The sequence below is a fragment of the Vidua chalybeata genome, chromosome 1 (assembly GCF_026979565.1).
Source record: "Vidua chalybeata isolate OUT-0048 chromosome 1, bVidCha1 merged haplotype, whole genome shotgun sequence".
NCBI lineage: Eukaryota > Metazoa > Chordata > Aves > Passeriformes > Viduidae > Vidua > Vidua chalybeata.
In genome coordinates, this window is record NC_071530.1 from 130873789 (window position 1) to 130893292 (window position 19504).

A 19504-nucleotide genomic window follows, 5' to 3' on the forward strand; every position below is an offset into this window, starting at 1 on the left:
GGACTGGGTCCTTCCTCCTAACGATACGTGTCCCCCTCACACCCCACCATCGTCAGGGCATTAACTATGGGTAGTAGCCATGAGTTTAATGTTACCTTGTATATCAGTTACACGAGGAAATTCCAGCCACCCCAATAGCAGCCGCTTTGGGAGTGGATTAGGACGACACTGTGAAAGAAAACAAATGTTCATGGTTGCAGAATTTGGGGTAAATTCAAAACAATCCATTATCTCCTCCGATATTATCTTTCCTTATAGAGAAATTGAGTTTATTTCTGCTGCTTTGACACTCGAAAATTGCGAGACGAACTACCAGCTTTGCCAAAGAAGCGCCGAGCCGGTTCGCCCTCCCCGGGCTCATTCCAGGCGCGGCAGGGAGCATCCCGCGGGGAGCATCCCGCGGGGAGCGGCCCTGGCCCGGCAGCGCTGGGGCCGGGCTGCCAGCTCGCTGAACGCCCTGGACTGCGCAGCCCAAAACCCTCCCGGCGCTCCAGCGCGGCTGCTCCGCGCTGCTGCTGCGGGTACATGTGCTCGCAGGGGCCGCAGAGCTCCCTCCGCCCGCCTGGCTGGCTGGCTGGGCCGGGCCGTGCTCTCGGTCCCGCCCGCCGGGAGGGGCGGCCCCAGCCCGGCCCCGCCCCGCGGAACGGCGCGGACAGAGACGCGGAGCGGCGGAGCCCCGAGGAGCCGCCGAGATGCTGAGCTCGCCCTGGGCACGCTTCTACTCCAACAGCTGCTGCCTCTGCTGCCATGTCCGCACCGGCACCATCATCCTCGGCGTCTGGTACCTGGTAAGCGTGCCCCTGGCTCCGGGCGCTCGGCACCGGCTGCAGGGCAGCCCGAGGGGCTGCTCCGTGGATGGGGATGCCGATCGCAGCGGCTCCGGCTGCCCGGGCAGCCCAGGCGGGTTTCAGGAGGAGCCGCGTTGTTAGAGCACCGTAATGCGCAGGCAGCGCCGCGCTCCCCGCCGCTCATCCCGGCGGGCACAGGCACAGGCTCTGCCGAAACTGGGGCACGAAGCGTGTGCGTGTTCAGGGGTCAGGGCAGCGGGCAGGAGACACAGGGCACGGGCAGGCGCGGGAGGGTCTCAACCCAAAAGCTGTATGAGGGTTGAAAATGTGATAAGTGAAGACCACTGGGGGAAAGGTTTCCCCCCAAACTTCGGGGTGGTCTCAGGCTGGAGCTGACCGCAGCACACGGGCCCCGCTGGTGCATTAGCTCCAGTGCCCCTTGGGCACTCCGTGCAGAAAATCATGTTTTATCATCTCTGATCGCTGCTTCATAAAGCAATCGGGCGTTCTTGTCACTGCTGTCCCCTGTATGGCAGGTAATCGTTTGGCAGTAGCGTTTTGGCCTGCCTGGTAGGGAGCCGAAAGCTTCCAGTTTGCAGGTACTAGAAAGATATCTTTCTTCTGCCAGGATTACGGGACACGAGTGAGGAATTTACCCTGGGGACACCAGCGTTACCATCAGTAACCAAAGGCTGTTTGACGCTCAGTTATTTGGCCCGGGGAAAGACTCGGTGAGGAGGAGCCGCGTTAAGCTCTCAATTCCTCCCTGACAATTGTTTCCCCATCCTTTGCAGTGTGGGAAAAACAGTTTTCCCAGAGCTGGTCCAGCCATAATCGCAGGGTTTTCAGAATAAAAAGAACTGGTTGTTTGCTGTAGGTAACGTAGATGCACTTCTCAGACTGCTCAGTCTCTTGGTGTGAGGAATCAGTCTCTGTCTGATGGCAAGGCTGTGCAGAGCTGTTTGCCAAGCATCATTTTTCAAATGATTGCAGACGGAAGCAGATTAGACCCGGGCTTATTTGCTAGCTACTGAAATTCCTTGCAGAAGCAAGTGAAAAATGCAGGGCTGCCTCCAGTGTAGGACAGCTCATTAAATAAATTCAACCACTGTAATACAAAAGCTAGGTTGACATTTATTTCCTAGAAATCATATAAAATGTTCTGTTGTCGTTATGAAAAGCCTTCGTGGGGTCCCCTGGCTAGCTCTGGACCTGTAAAATATGTATTTCACCATTGAGAAAATTGTGCATTAGTTGAACCATTTCTTTCTCCTGGTTTAATAAAATATAGTTAATAGCAACATCCACAGCCTGTACTGATAGTATTGTAAAAGATGTCTCTCTTTACCTGGCTGCAATTAAGTTTTGCTAAGTTGTAATATGACCTGAAAGCTTTTGAACATTTCTTCTAGGGGGCTTATTATTTCTTTCTGCCTTCAACTGAAGGCAAGCCTTTTCACACTGGCTCCACAGAGACAGGGATACAGATATTTTAGCTGTTCAGTGAACCTAAAGTTATTTGAGGAAGAGGGAAGTGCATCATCTGGGCTTGGATACAAAGAAAATCTGATAGCTTTTTAGACTGTTACCTAATCTGTTATAAACATTTCAATACCAGTGGGCCAATTTCACATAGTATTTTACTGCAAAATATGGTCTTAAATTACCTTTCCTATGAGCAGGCATTTCCTGATTTACATCTCTTGGTTCTACTGCTTTCATAACTTTTTCAGGGCGGATTTCTAAATTACTTCAAACTGATACAGTACACATTTCTTTCTGTGTTTTTTTCACTATTGCAAGTATTTGAATTTTAAATTTATTCATTAAGATTAGATATTTAGATGCATGTAGATAATAAATGCTAAACCTTTTTGATCGCCTATTATGTTAGGAAACAAAAAGTAAGGAAGGAGTAGCTCCTTGAATGAATGGCCCTAGTTGAAAAATCTGGTTGACAAAGTCATACACAAATGGATTTCTTTGACTCAGAAGAACAATTATAGTTTGGTTACCGTGTGCTGTTGAGGGCTAACATAAAAATAGATGTTGTCCTGGTGGCATTTTTTTTCTCTGCATGTATTTTGCGTAATTGCATTACTTCAAACCACACATGACCTGTGAGCGTTACTTCAAAGTTCAAAAACTCTCTCTGAGTTTTTGCAACACCAACATGTATTCTATATACTCTTTGCCATTATTCCTTACAGGAAATTACTTGAGGAAAAACATCAACCTAGAGAATGAATCATTTTCTTGTTGCTTTTTCATTTCTCACTACCTGTGAGGTGTGAGTTTTATTAATTCTATGACAATGAATACAATTACTCAGTAGTAGAAGCATCAGAAGGAGGAAAAAGCTGTAGCTTAGAAGTTTTGGCAGACTTTTAACACAACATTTTAATGTTTCATTTTTTCATGTTGAACCAGTTTTGAGTTGGTATAATTTCAGGAGGCAGAATTTAATGTCTGAGTAAATGTGGAAAAAATAGCGACTGCGATGGAATTAATCTTCCCATAGCAACCCTCCCAGTGCCACGCTGTGCATTGGGAGTTGGAAAGGTGTTGATTACACACCAGTGTTTGGGCTGCTGCTGAGCAGTGCTGGCACAGCATCTGCGCTGTGTCTCAGCACTCCACCCCGCCATCGATAAGCTGGGGGCTCTTTAGTTTTAATGTTTTAACTGGGTGTTTGGAGTCCTACAAAGAGTGGGGAGAGCGGGAAGCCGAGTGCACGTGGAGTCATCTGTGCTGCTGTTGAGGGAGTTTTCCGACAAAAGTGAGGGGCAGGAACAGAGAGCTTTTCCAGCACAAGCACAGCAGCCACGGACACAATGGTCTCATAACCTGTCAATAGCTGGGAAATAAATATTTAACTTTATTTTAGAACATAATGGATCTCAGAATACTAATGTTTCTATAGCTCTTGTGTTTCAGTAGTTTCGTCCTGGTAGAGCCATTGGTACTGCAATCTAGAGTAATATAACACACCACTGCATGATATTGCAATATAGCACAATAGTGCAATATGCATACTGCCACTGAGCACTGAGGTACTTCAGTGTAAAAAGTAACTTGTAAAGGTTGGAGCAGCCAGGGGAAATTTCCTGAAAAGAATATCTAGTGGGGTTATAGAATAGCCCACACTTCAGGAACTAGTGTGCTGCCTTGGGGAGAAAAACTTAACAGGGCGTGCTGCAGTGTTAAATACAAACATTATGCTGAGGATTAAATTGTCAGTACTATGGCTGGCTGGGGGTTAATGCTTATTTCAAAACAGGACCAGTTTGGTTTGGCTGGTTATTAATTTTTGAGGTTTTATCTGAGATGGACTGTACATATCTCTGGATTATAACATGAAATCAGAGGTCACAATAGTCACACAGAAACATTTTGGGGCATAAAAGTCTTACAAGTGTTGTATTCAAAAAAAAAACAAAAAACCAAGCCAAGTGAAATTAGAAAGTCACTTCCAATAGCTGAATTTTGTCACTGTGCTGTTCAGGACAGTGACAATGCTGAAATGAGCCAACTTCAGTTCTGGTCTCCAGTGGGTGCTGGAGTCTGGGGAAAAACTCCAGTGAGTGCTGAAGTCAGGGCATTTCAGTTCCCAAGTGACCCAGTCAGTGCTGATGAGTCAGAATAACAACACCCTTGTCAGTGACAGCATTTATAAACACAGCGTGTCTTCTTCCTGAGGAAATGGACTCCACTTTCCTTGTCTAAAACACATAGAAGGAACAACATCAGATATCCTGACAGTGTCATGGAAGGATTTTCCACTCTCCTGATAGTGACAGTGGGGTTTCTGCACACCCTGAGGATCCACTGGCACCATCTGGGATAACAGGAATTCTGATATTTCTGATGGACTTCGGTGGGGAGAAAATGAAATTGTAAGGTATCAGTTAAAAAAAAATAAACAACAAAAGAAGGAGTCTTCTTTTTTGAGCTCTGTGTGCTCAGTGCCTCCTGCTACCTGCCTCAGTGCAGCAAAGCCCTGGGCACAGGTCCCACAGTCCCCCAGGATCCTGCAACACCTCCAGTGCCAGTCCAGTGCTGTGGCCCTGGGAAGGGATTCTTGCAGAACAGGGCCTGCTGTGGATTCACCCTTGTCACGCCTGGGGAGCTGCTGCCTTCCCTCTGTGCTCCCTGAGGTCCTGACAGTGAGGGGCTAAAAATAAAAACTAATGGAAGGCTGAGAACCTTTTATAACCACAAGTTATCGAGTTGTGTGGCTCTCACTGAAGGATGTGCAGTAAGAACATAAATAGAGCAAGCCAAAAAGTTTTTCGCCGAGGTAGGTTAAATGTTTGAGGTGCTATTTGTGGAAAGCTCAGCATGAATTGCTAGTTGTGACATTTCAGTTCTGGATTTTTCTGAATATACTGTTGAAAGCATGTCTAATATCTATCTCTGTCACAGTCATTTTTAATAAAATGATTGAATCCTAATGACGAAAAAATGTACTGGTAGTAGACTTCTATTGTAGAGGAAAAGAAAAGCACAATGTGCTATGGCCTCACTGATTTAAGGTTGAACACCCTGACAAGATTGGTAGAGTGCACTTGATCTGATGTCAAAAAGAGAATAAAAATATGTATTTTGTGGCTAGGTCACATTTATGTCCTGCCATTTTTCAAGCCTCATGCAAAACAGCATGTATGGCAATGTGCTTAAATACCAGTTAGAAGATTTCAGTAATCTTGGCTTACTTGGCAGGGGGTAGAGATCAGCAGTGACTGCTCATGTAAACAAAATATCCCTGCACTGCATCCTTCCAAGCTGCTCTGTCCCCTCTCCTGCAAGCTTTACACTGCCTGAGACTACCCACATCAGCAAACAGGGTCCCTTGAACAGGCCTTTTTAGGGAAAATAAAGAAATTCTAAGGAGAAGTTCTTGGTTATTTTCAAACCTGGGAGAATCACAAGATTTTCAAAACTGAAAGGAGAACTGAAGTTGTGAAAAGAGCAAAATTGCACAATCAGAAAGCCTGAGGTGTTATCTCAGCGTTAGGTTGTGGGAATTTTCATGATTACCGATATGAGGCCTTGTGTTTGACTTAGAAAATCAGCTTGCTTTGTCTTTATACAGAACAAAGTGGGCTAAAAAGAAAGGATTTTCAACTTTATGTCTGTATGAAGCATCATAGTAGCCAGCTCACTGGAGGCTCAGTTCCTTCATATCAGCCAGGGATGTGGCTTCCCGTTGGTGCCAGTGGGATGTAGCTGGGGGCTGGGTGGGATTATCCTGCAGCACTGCCAGTGACAGCCCACTACTGCTGGCCCTGCACAAAGGATTCTTGCAGAACGGGGCCTGCTGTGGATTCACCGGGTGTTTGCCCCTCCATAGCCAAAACCTGGGTCTATATTCAGGGGAAAGAGCTGGCTGATGCCAGTGTCATTCCTAATTCCCATCCCTTGATAGGAGATGTAGTGTAAGCAGTAGGTGAATTTTCTCCACTAGCAAGTGAAGGTGTCATAATGTGAATTACTTGAGATTCCCAATTTTTCTAATAGAAATGGCTGAATTGATCAAATATTTATGTCCCAAGGGCCATGTCTATAAAATGATCATTAGTTTTTCTATTGTCTGTACTTCATAAGATGAAAGACAAGATCATGGAAAAAAACCAGTAACATTCCCAAGTAACTCATTAGACTCTTCCTATGCACATGTATATTGCACAATGCATATTGTGGAGAATGGAGAGAAAACTTGGAATTCATTATGAATAAAGGAGAATATTAATCTTACTTTTAAAGGCTTCCCTGATGATTGATGTACGTGTTGAATATCCAGCTGAGACTGGAGTCAAAGGAGGTTCAGGGTATATGCTCTTGGACTGGATCACATCCATTTCATTATCTTCAAGACCGGGGTGTGAAAAATGACTGTTTCTGCACACAAATACCTGCTCAGGCCCTGTATGGTATTTTCTTAACAAACTGAAAGCATATGTATGAATTTTAGGTATGTCATAGCAAAAACTAAAAACCAATAATGATCATTAGCATGAATAAAATGATCTTATCTGAAAGACCTTCTCAATAACCATGTTCTGATTCTAACTTCTCTAGAGATACATTGTTAAATAATTTAACAGTTATTAGCTTCAAGAGTGGCATCAGGAGAACTTCTTAAAGAACTCTTTCCTGCTACGCACAGGCCCAGGTTGGTTTCTGTAGTGCAGGACCTTATCCCATCTTTTTTTTCTCCAATTCATGCTTCAGGCCCTCTTCAGTTGAATTACAAAATAAAGGAATGCATGGGAGGAATTTAAATGGCACAAGCAATAAAATAGCCTGCAAAGAGCCTAATCACTCTAGCTTAGCTCACAATAGCTTGCAAAGAGCCTACCTGTGTGTGACAGAATCCACCCTGAACAGGCCAAAAAGGTTATCTGAACAAAGGATGTGTTCATTGGTACACTATATCCCAAGTTACCTGTGCTTTCTGCTCTAGGTGAAAATAGCCAGATTTGTGTGTTTCCTGTGCTGCAGAAAGAAGTAGAAGCAGCATTTTATTAGTTTGTCCCAGACCCTGTCATACATCAGTATAGCATTAAAACATTAAAAATGTTTTTTCTTGTAAAAACCTTTTAAGTCATTGGAGGGATAAAATATCTTGAAAATGTCTTTTGGGCAGCCCTTGGACTTACTGAATTGTTTATTAGTCTGTGACACAACACAAGGATTTATGAAAATGTCTTTAAGCTCTAATCCCCTAACATAGGCAGGTTTTTTTATATCCCCAAATACCACGGTAGGGTGTTTCACAGAGTATGTAACCATTGCAATGACAGCTGATAATCTGCATCAGTTGTCTTGATAATGGCACAGTTGTCTCATGTAATCAATACAATTATCAGCTCAGAAACTGCAAACCTTTGTAAAATACCCTTTTTTTTCTTATTAAGGCCTTCAATTGGATAATAAATTCCCTCCAGTGACAAAACAGATGGTTGGTTGTAAGAGGAGCAAAGTTTACATAAATGCTTGTTGAAGGAAAGAATCACATTAAGAGTTCAGTATGCTATAATTACATTTGGGTTTTTATACAAAAAATCATGAATATATTTATAGAAAGGAGAGAAGGTATTACATTAATCAAGTAAAATGTGTTTGGAAGTTCTGTTGAAGGTTAATATGTATCTCCTAGTGAGCCAGAGGAGAACACATTAAGCTTCCTAAACTGATCGTTGATTACACTGACGTCAGTGAAAATGCAATTAGTCTTATATATTCTTGGACATATGGAACGGATGTTGCAAAATAGCCAGGAATTAATTTCCTTGATTGCTTTCTTTCTCTCTTGTTTTATTGTGAGGCTTGTGCCTTGACTGTAAAACTCTGGAAGTTTAAAATGGCTGAGGCTTGAAGATGTGCAGGGTGATTTCTGTGCTGTTCTCAAACAGGGCTGGAGGTTTAAAGTCCCAAATCTCCAAACAGCAGAATGAAAAGCAAAAACCCACACTTGTGTCTGAAGATGTGAGAGAGTGCTCTTGGTCAATGTGAGGTGAATTGCCAGGGACACACCCCTGAAGAATTAATATGGACTTGAGTTTAGCACACTGTTCCTGGACCTCCTGTGGGTCAGCTCTTTTTCAGGTGTCTGCAGTAAGCTCTAACTATTGTCATCCTGCTACTCAGCCCTGAAAGGGGTTTTGAGAGTGCTGTGACTGCTTTTCATTTTGTTGCTGGCAAAGTCTTGTTCTATCCAGAGATGTATTAAGCTGCTTAAAACAGACAGGACAAATGCTTTTGGCAGAAACGCAGGTTTGTGGGAGATTTTCACCTTGGAGAGATGCATTTCCCAACAGTGAAACAGCTGTGGCCAGCCATCCAGACAGGATACATGTGATCGTGTTCTTTACTATTTCAGTAATTATCTGTACTGTACCATGCTTCCACTTCTTTGAATAACTAAATCCCTGCCTTGGGCTGCAGAGTGCTTCAAGGGTGCAGTCACTTGTATGGCTTCTGTGGATATTGCCAGTGGTGGCTACATAAGAATAATGGATCAAAGATTTGGTGTGTTTTGGTGTTGGTTTTTGTGAGGTTGTTTTTTTAATGAAGTGGTTGTATGTGCCCTGCTCTCAAAAGCAGAGCAGAGTCCTCTCAGCAGTGCAGTGGCCAGGTCCAAGGAGGGTGGAGGGGACTCTGAGCACGGACAGCGCTGTGGGCTGCAGTGGCTGAAGGTCACACAATGTGCTGGCCAGGGCCAGTGGGTACCTGGACAGTCCAGCCCAGGTAAGCAGCTGCAATGGTGCTGCCTGGCCCATCCTCTGGCACAAGTCCACACAAAAGTCTAGATCTGTGGGAGCTGCCACAATTTACATCACAGTCACACTTTAGCAGGTCTGCCCTCAAGCTTTCACAGTCACCTGTGAGGCTCAAACATGCATTTTTGGAAGTCAAGGACAAATGCAGAAACCAAAGAAATACCAGTTGAATAACCCTTTTTCTAATAAGGTTTTATTGCATACCAATTCTTTGCTAGTTCTCCACTGCATCCTGAACCAAGATGACCTTTAGGAGAAATTGTGAGTGATCTGGTAATGATATAATTGTATATGTGTTTATATTTCTCCATAAATATTTCCCTAGAGGTCTTGCTGGGCAGAAGACCTCAGCAATCATTTTCAGGACTTTCCTTAGATACAGGTTAAACTTCCTTTAAATACGAGGGAAAAGTAACAAAGACCACTGATAAATTTGTATACAAATAGTTTATTTCCTTAAACCAGAGAAGGACTAAGATTAAATAATGTTATGATACAGTTATTAAAATTGTCAAAGAAATGTCTCTGCCCAAATTAAGGTGCAAGCAAGACCACATGCCAAAGTCAGTAGTATGGATTTTATTTAACAGCAAATGGGAGGTAGAAAGAGATAGAAGGAAATAGAAAAAGGAGGAGGGAGAAGAAGAGCATGACAGAGAGACAGATTAAGTAGAAAATATCACCACTCCATGGATCCTGAAGGTGTCCTATTGATCCTGTTCTTCGGGTCTTCTTGGAGGTGAGGGTCCTGCAAAACACCGAGTTCAATGGATTAATATGCACTCAGGCCAGCTGGGAATGCCCAGGAACCTCCCCTGCGGGAACAAGTTTGACACAGTCTCTTGCAACAGACTCTGGAGCAGACCCTGGAGCAGTTGCATCATGTGCAGTGCTCGGGTGCAAGGCCTCAGGAATAAGTCTGGGGAGCACTTTGGGGGTGTCTTTGATGGATTATGGCACCCCCTCAGCTGCCTCTCATGTGAATGTCCCGTGGATGTGGCCTGTGGGGTTGGGGGTTTCACACCTGAGCCGGTTGGTGTAAGGGAGGATGGGTGTTCACTGTTTTGTGTTCACACAAAACTCTCCTCCTGCCCCCTTGGTTGGGGGGGAATCTGTGCAAACTCAGCAGATGAGTCTGTGGGCTATGGCCTCCCCCGCCTCAAAGCCAGCCAGAGCTGATTTTCAGGACAGCTGCTGGGTTTGGCTTTCTGGGCGATACTTCATTCTCCCTCAGTCTTGTCTCCTTCTCCCTAGACCCGAGATGATTGAACAATAGTGTCACCTTTATCTTATCTCAAGTTCTCTTAGGCAGCTTAACTCACAGTCCCAAGTTCCCCTCCTGAGGCATTTTCAGGGAGGGGAGGGCTTTGGTGGTTGCAGTTTCTTTATACAGCTTTGCCCTAATGGGCAAAAAGTCCTTCATAACAATATTTAAGCCACAAACCATAACATTTCAGTCTCTCACAAGTATATAACAAACTAAACTCTGTCTCTAGGGAGGTAGAAACCTCTCCTGTGCATATTGCACAATCTCTCCATCTATTTATTTAAAATAAATTTAACCATTACCATATTTCACTAATAACAGACCTCTTGCAGTTTGGGCTTTAAGCCTGTTAAAAGGCTGGCAGCAGGTAATAATTGAGTCATTTCTATAGAAGAGTGCTGGTAAATTATTCTGGACTTCCTATATCAGTTTAATCAACATAGTCTTTAAAGTTCAGAGTTTAGTGTCATAGCAATCAAAGCTGAAATTATGTATAAAGTCTGATTGAAATATTTAATGCAGCTTTCTATTATATGCTCTCAATAATATGGACTTTGTAATGTGCTAGTCTGAGCCCACCTGAATGATTCTTTGCCTTCTCATAAGTGGCATGGAAAAATAGTGACAAGAATTGCAGACTCTAACCCATCTTCTCCAAATTAAAGTATATAAAAACTTGAAACCATGCAGGGAGAAAGAACAACTTGTTCAGGGACAACATTTTCTTTTATTATCCTGTAATGTTAAGGTTGGGCAGTCACCTGAAGCAGGAAGGCTTATATTTTGTTTCTACGATCTTTTATGATATGACTAAACACTTGCATTTCCTTAATAAATATCTCATCCTTTTCTGAATTCCTTCAAACTTTAGGCTTCAGTAATAATGCCTGATAATGTGATTCACTGGTCAAAAGAGTAAAGGATTCCCTTTTAACCCAAGTTCAAGTGTCCCTCTTTCTGTTTCTGTTCAGGCTGTTTTGCTCCATTGGATGAGAAGATAATTGAGGGTGTCTGGGTTTCTAACTTGGACCACTCATTAAGTTGTGCATCACTAACACATCTGCAGCTTGTCCCCAAGCACTGGAACATTGACACATTTTCATTAGCATGGGGCAGAAAGGCTTACACAGCAGAAAAAATGAGAGAGGTGTCTACTCTGACAGCCAGGGTTCTCCTGCTCCTCCATTCCCGGAGTTCACACCAGTGGCTGTGGTGTGCTCAGATGTAGCTCCTGTGCCCCCAGAGGGAAAGAGATTGAATCACTGCTGTGAGACTTGTCAAGAAACTTGGGTACGCAGAAGGGACATCTTGTTTCTTATGTGCTATTTGCCTGCTCTTCACAGCACTCAGATTAAAACCTTTATTGATAAAATTGCCTCCTTGTTTCTTCTTCAGTCAGAGTTCAGAAAAAGCCCCCAATGAACACTAACAAACACAAAACTTCGCCTAACAGGGAGACAGAGAATAGACAGAAAAATCTTCCTATATGGGGCAATAAACCTTAATTCATTATCTACACTAACAGAGAAGTTTGGGAAAGGCACCCCAGATAGTGTAAATCTATCATGAGCTAGTTAAATCCTGAACCTGATATTTTTTTTCCTTGTAGAGTTATTTTGTCCTTTTGATGAATAAAAGTGTTCTTGCTTTTATTAATATCTTCTATGCCTAAAGAAAAAATGAAGAAGAAAATATGCAAAGAACATGCCTAGTGAAAAAGGAAAGGTAGATAGGGAGAATTAGACATTGAGATACTTAAATAGACATTTTCCATTAATTCTTACTTTTCTCATAGTGATACTGACTTCAAATATCCAAGTGCTAGAAAATACTCTTCTGTTTAGTATCAAGGAGCAAAAGTAGTTTAAGACTGATGTTTTGTTTCTATCATTTCTGTAGAGAACAGGTACCTAGATTCATAAAATTGCCTTGAGTTTTTTGGAGACAAACAGAGGAGAGGGTACATGGGTTTTGCTTGAGATTTTCTTAAGTTTTACTAAAAATGTTTAGGATTTCTTACTACTAAAATCAATGTCCTTGGCAATTTGCTTCCTTAGTATCTGTGGAGGGGACAACAAACTAAACCATACCAGTTTTGTGGGATACCAAAAATATGCTAGAACTCCGTGTGCCAGTTCCTACATATTACAGGGCTTCAGAGCGTCATGAAACCATCCCTGGAACTGTGAAAAGGGGCACAGGCAGGGAGTTAGTTCTCCACCAATGCTGAGATTTAAGGAGAGTGCTTAAGTGGATCTCTCTTGAGTTCAGTGAGGCTGAAAACAGTCACAGAATTAAAACAGTACGAACATCTTTCACCACCCATAACACTCAGAATGCATGGATTCAGTTATAAATTGAACCCTCAATAGAAAAAAAGCTTGGGGGAGGGGGCTCTTTTTTTCCTGTGACTATAGGTATCTCTCTTCAGTACATTACAAAGTCTTGGGAGAGCTATAGTAGAATATTTGTAGAGGGGAACCTGTAGACTTCAATAGAAACATTACTCTATTTTTAATGCAGTGTATTGATTTAAAGTGAGCATAATATTTCCTCTTCTGAACTCCTTTAACAAAGTTATTTTATTTTGACTCTTGACTGAAAGCCATTGTAACTCCTGGCAATTCTTTCAGTGTTTACTGACATTTATGTAACTTGCTGGCAAAAGCATTTCTCTGTCTGCTTGAGTTAGGGATCATCAGTAGATTGGTGTTAATGGCATGCTCTTAGGAGCTACTGGAGCTAATTTTATTTTAGATAAGCTGGGATAGATACCATGCAGCTGCACTTCTACAAAAGGTCTGAAATTATAGTGATATTTGTTTTCTGATCACCTGTTGCTGCAGTGCATTTTATTCCCATGGTTCACTGCTGACCTCTGTAATGACATGGAAAAAAGGTGACTTATTGACAGTAGAAGTCTGAAATTTTAGTTTATAGTTTCTAATTGCTGGATGCTGCCAGTGGAAGACACGAGGTTGTGATCTTGCATCCTAAACACTGGACATGCTCTCCTGCAGAACTGCCTCACATTGTGCTTAAGCTGCTGGTTCTTTACCACAGTGCAGGTGGAAGCAGCGTCAGTGGCTGGTGGTCAGTGCCAGTCTCATCACCCGCTGCCTGTCTTGCTCATGCCTGCATGCATCTTCCTCACACAGCTGTTACAGTTTAAAGTGTCTTCTACTCAAGTCTGAAATTATGGTTTGTAAGCCCACAGCAGGAGCTCCAGTTACTGCTCTAATATCTGGATGTCTCTTCCATAATGTTTCCTCTTTCCCCTTGGCTTCATACAGTCTGTGGTCTCTATAAAGCTGTTACTTTCCTCCCCTTCATTGATTAAAAAAGTGGACATAATTCCATCTGGCTGCCAGAGAAGTAAGATTTTGGGATTTTAAAAAAAATATTATTTTATTTCCATATCAGAATAAGGGCACAGCTGGGCATTTTTAGGACTTTCTGTAGGTTCTTTGTCCAGTGTGTTATTAGGGCATTCTGAACACCATCCTGCAGGGACTGAGCCCAGAAGCAGAACTGGGGCTGATCATGGGGTTCACCAACAGCCCCAGCAGGACAGGTGATAAACCAGGAGGGCCAACCAAAAGCAAAGAGAGCTGGGACCAGGGACACAACTGAAGACAAGCTGCAACATGCCTTTACAGGGTCCACCCAGGAAACATGGCTGGAGACTGGCGTCATGTTGTACCACTGGGACAGAGACTGATGACCCCAGGCTGACCTGCATGAGGTCCTGGGCCATGGGCAGGGGTGTGGAGAGGCCCAGGTTGGGGCTGTGGAGGTCAAATAAGACCCGTGAGTGTCTCTGGAGCTCCTCTCCTGAGCCCTGGCAGCACTGGGGCTGCAATCAGCTGTAGGACCCAGTGGCCACGGTTCTGACTTGATAGTGCAAAGTCTTGCATTTTATTCTTATTGAATACCTGTCATGGGCAGAGTGGGAGCTTCAGAAAAAGTTTATTAAAGAAATCCTCCTGTTGAGTCACAGGGTGTAGAAAGGATCCCCTTGCTTTTTAAACTCCTCATAGAGGAGTCTGGGTATGGCTGGATCTGGTCTTAACCCTAGACTTTGTCAACAGTTTAGGTCTAAAGGATTATATAGGTATAATTGAATCTTTATACAACATTGTCCCACAGGATAAAGAACAGCAAATCAGATATATTTAAATAAATATACATATTTTTTTATTATGATAACGATTACAAAAAACTGTCTAAATGAGAATTATTTACTACACAATATAGGAACTATAACAACAATTATAGTACACCATGAAGCAATAGTGAAGTAATTTGATTAAAGCTAGCAAAAAAAATTATTAATTTATATTTAATTATTATTAACAGACCATGTTACCGATATCAGTGACCAAGAGCCCGTTTCTTTCATTCAGCCTTGAAAGGTAACCTTGAAGGGCACCCCCACTCAAGGGAGAAGTCCCCACACATGCACTCCAGGAAGGGGTGCTGTTCAAGTTTGGGACTGGGTGATTGTCTGTCAGCCATTATGTCTCCAGGCCAGCTGTGTCAGCTCAGCAGCTTCAGATAAACTATCAGCAGTGTCACTTGTTTGTTCCTTTATCCATGTATTTTACCAGGTATTTTACATTTTCATCTCACTATCAGAATGTTTAACTTCGGGATTGAGTCACACTTGGCTTCAGCCATTGTTCAACACCAAAGGCAGCATGAATGCCCCTTTTTTGTTTACCACTGATAGCTTTGCAAAGAGGACACTGTTCAAGATATTTTACCCCATTCCAGGGAGAGCATCCTGCTGCAACCCCACTGCTGTATGGCCGTGGACACCTTTCAGTTTCTCCATTCATGAAAGGACAGCGTGTCTCACTGGGAAGGTACAGGGTTTAGTGGCTTCCTGAAACTTTGCATAATTTAAATGCTTTCTTAGCAATGCTAATGGTTGTTACACTATTTGTTGCTGAAGAAATGAAATGTAAAACACCTTGAAGGAAATTTTGGCCCTATCAAAAGAATCTCTTTTGCTTTTCCTGGAATGGAGATTTCAACTCTCATACCAACTGCATTTACCAACAGGGAATAACTTTTTATGCTCTTGTCCTTGATTGTGTGTCCTTGGAAAACATTATATCAGTAAGTTTTTAGACACACAGAATTTTTTGCATCACAGCATTTTTCAAAATTCAACAGTCACATCACTTCCAAAACAAAAGGAAAACCCTAATGAACACAATACAGCCAACTGTGCACACATTTTGGGAGAAAGAGGGAGCAAACAAACACGTGGTGTATTTCACTTGCACTGCTGACAGCACAGCTGGAAAGTGCTCAGATGATTATGAGGATCTCAAGAGAACAAACTGATAGAGCAGAAAAGTGATGCACTAAAGAGCATTAGAGAGAATCCTACTGACTGCAGCAGACTTCAGATCAGGCAAACGCAATCTATGTCTTATACAGAATTTAAGGCAATGCTGACAGTCACATAATCTGAATCAGGACACATCCATAAGGAGAAAGTAGAGTGCATAGGTTCAGTATTTTATGAATTTTAGTGGCTATATCTGTACCCAAAAAAAAAGTCTTTAAAATAGCAACACTCTACATTTATAGTTTCTGATTGCTTGGACATTTTGAGTAATCTTCTTAAGTAATATATTTATTACTGGTTTATATCTTCTAGCTTTCCACAAAGGAGTATAAAACAAGAACTAGGTTGTGATATGGAGTTATACATAATGTTAAAACCCAGTAAGATTTATGGAACGTAACTTTGAATTTTGATAGTTACCTGATTCAAAACCAAGAGAAAGCCAAGACAAGATGATGCTACAGCGTTCCCAACAAAAAGCTATTTAACTATTCTATGTAAAAATGCAGTAATGATCATCTCTAACCCCCTCCAGACAATCTCTATCTGCTTCTTTTCTGATTGTTTACCATGCTGTTTAATTTAAGTTTTCTTTTGCTATAATTCAGATCTGTTTACCCAGTGGATCTGGAGGAAGGTCTGTTGCCTCATTCTTTTCCCCCGCCTTTCTGCTCATAAAAGACTGAGAGCACCTCCCCCTACCTTTTCCTTGCTAAGCAACCTCAGTTTATTCCCTATCTGTCCTACATTTCAGATGTCTCACTACCCTCTGTTCTGATGCAGGATCCTCCCCAGGGTTTTTCCTTGTACATTTTAGAAGGACTTTGAACCCTTTCTGCAGAGGCCCATGGAGGACAAGTGGGAGGATGGTTTATGCCTCTAATGCCCAGGTTTCTGCAGCACTGCCCAGCACGATGTAGCCATAAAATGAGCTTATGGGATTCCACTGAGTCGTGTTCAGTTAATTCACTGTCATACTCAAGACTCCTTTCTGAGCAGCTGTCACTTACTTGGTTTTTTTGTCTCACGTTCTTCTGAAGTTCTTCACAAATGTGTTTCTCTATGCTTTTTGGTGCTGAATTGTGCTCTGTTGTCTGAATTTTGCTCTAGTTTGTCAAAATAATTTTAATCTTATTTCACAGAGTGCTTACAACTTGGCATCATCTGCAAATTAGAGAAATGTAGAGGTTACAAGTTACTTAAAATAACAAGTCTCTCAATGATACTGGAAAACCCTAATCAATATATCTTCTTTGCTGGCTGTGAATCTTTAAATCTGTGACAGCTGTTCTTTCAGTACAGTTATCCAACTGGCAGTGCATTCACCTTCCTGCACATTCAACCAAACCAGGTTTTCCTTGCTCATTTGTGAGAATCTCATAATGTCAAAAGGTGTGCTAAGATGCAGAGATGTTCTCTACAGCTTCTGCCCTGTCCATGAGGCCTCTTACTCATCAGTGAAGGAAAATAAGAGAAATTACTTGCAGTTTGTCCTTGACAAGCCCATGGTGATTGTTACTTGTCACCATACAAATTTGAAGTATTAATGGGGAGACTGCTTGATGATGTGTTCTTATTTTGTTCTCACAGTCTATCTAGAAATTCATTACATGACCTTCCTGCTTTGAAAATGCATTAACTGTGCTTGCTCTTGTCTTGTTAAGTCAATCTATTCTCAGCAGTTTTCAAAGATTGCTAACAGATCTGGTATCTGCTTGGCTTGATGGAATTTACCTATCAAAAAGGATTTATCTTACCTGAGAAATTCTCTAGTCTGTTGTATCTTGAAATAACCTGTGTTACACCTACACCTTCTTGTTGCTATTAGTAACCTGTGATCAGATTAGGATGACTTTGAAGTGAGAACCAAAGCAATAAAATCCATCTTTCTAAGTGTATTCTTTTCAGCTTTCTTCTTTCCATTTTCTTCTTCACCAGTTATCTTCCTAGTTCTGTAGAATAAGCTTTTAGCCTGGCTGCATTATTTCATGCTGAACAATCTTCTTTTCTGCAATTAGCTCTCTTCACTTCAAAGCAATATGAGCATTTTGTTCAGATTTGTTTTAAAATACAGCTCTTGGCTACCTCTCCAATCCGTTCATAGCTGATACTTGACAATCCGCTTCTACTGGATCACTTGATATTCTTGGCGTTTAATTTACTTACTGCATTTCATAGCCAAGGCCTTGGTGGTTGTGAATGTCCATCTGTCCCATGTGACACAGGAATGTGAACCTCAGACATGGGGCTCACATTGCCACCTCCTCCCACCCTCCCAGGCCTCCTCATTTAGCAGCTCACCCAAACCAGTGCCTCACTCATGGCCTCTGAAAACACAGCCCTTTCCAGTAATTGAGCTCCTCTTTGATCATCTAGCAATTTTGCAGGGTCTGCCCCCAATTCTAGTTCTGCCATGCTGATAGTTCTTGATTATAGCACCCATTTGTAATAATCTCAAAATGACTGGTGGATGTGGTAACGTGGTTTATAGTCTGAAAGAGCAGCGGTAACGTTTCTGCTGTGGAATCGAGTTGGAATTAAAAGAGGTAATCTACATCTTAGAGAAGAAGTAAGTCCTGCTTACACCAACTTAGAGTAATTAATTGCAGTGTTAGTTAAATACTATAGTTGTACTGTTGGAAAACAGTCTCTGTCATAGTTGGTGTGAAATATGGTGGGCATGAGCTGCCCAGAGGTTTTTCGTGGATTATTTTCACTGATCCTTTCCCTTTTTCCTCTCTGTAGATTATAAATTCAGTGGTCTTGCTGATTCTGCTGAGTGCCCTGACTGATCCTGACCAGTACCACCTGACTAGTGCTGAATTAGGGGGTGAATTTGAATTTATGGATGATGCCAGTAAGTACAAATTCCCTAATTATTAGCATTCATTACTCCAGCATTTATGTAACTGTCCTATCATTTCAGTAATTACTGTCCTTTTAATTATCGCTTCACCTGTGTATCGGACAGATGCATTTTTATTGTGAAAGGTGTCATGACACAGTTCAAACTTGTTTCCTAGTAGTAACCTTATCTGCCACCTACCCATTAGTAATCAATCCATCTGCTCTGCTGTGTCCTGGCTTGGCAGAAGCAGAGCCTTGGCAGGGAGATGTATCGCTGAGCATGGTGCTGAAAGCCCTGGAGGAATTTTGCAGGCCAGAGGGAGATATGGAGTCTCTGCATGTCGCAGCACCACATCCCGAGTGCCTGCACATGCACAGGAGCTGCTGCTCTTCAGACAGCTGAGTGCGTTCGTTCGTGCTGGATGTGTTCATGCACCCCGTGCATGTGGCATGACTTGCACAAACCTGCTCGAATCGATGCAAATACAAATATCAACTGTACAGTCACAGGCATATTAGCAATAACACAGAGCAATTCCTTCTGTGACTGAAAGGCATCATAGAAAATCTTCAATATCATTTCAGAGAAGGGTAAGCTAGGCCATTTATTGTCTCCTACAAAACCTCCTGTCCTTTGGAAATGTTTCCTTGTTCCATAACTTTTTCAAATTATTTGGTGGTTTGTTGATTTAACTGTTTAATTCATATCTAGTAAAGTTTTCCCTCAATGTGTTTTTGATAAAAATGTCTGTTTATTTTCATTTCTGCTCACAAGATGGTTACATTCAACATTTCTCATAGTAGTCTGAAACAAGGTTTGTTTCTAATCACACTGGCGTCTTTCTGCTCAGAATCCCCCCATCTACAGTTAAAGGCTCTAAGTCCTTTCCTCATTCCTACTGAAGTCAATAAAAATATCTGTAGGAGAAGCAATAGCCCCACACATGAGGAAAAA

The 19504-nt window shown here is 42.3% G+C and overlaps 1 protein-coding gene across 2 annotated transcripts in view; it reads left to right on the top strand.

The window, feature by feature from the left end:
* Positions 1–636: 636 nt before the first annotated feature.
* Positions 637–19504, top strand: part of LAPTM4B (lysosomal protein transmembrane 4 beta) — a 59389-nt gene continuing 40521 nt past the window's right edge. For both annotated transcript variants that reach the window (XM_053963739.1, XM_053963749.1), the window contains exons 1-2: positions 637–788; positions 18448–18559. In XM_053963739.1, the coding sequence (XP_053819714.1) occupies positions 693–788; positions 18448–18559 (208 nt within the window). In that variant the 5' untranslated portion in view covers positions 637–692. The remainder of the gene's footprint in view (positions 789–18447; positions 18560–19504) is intronic.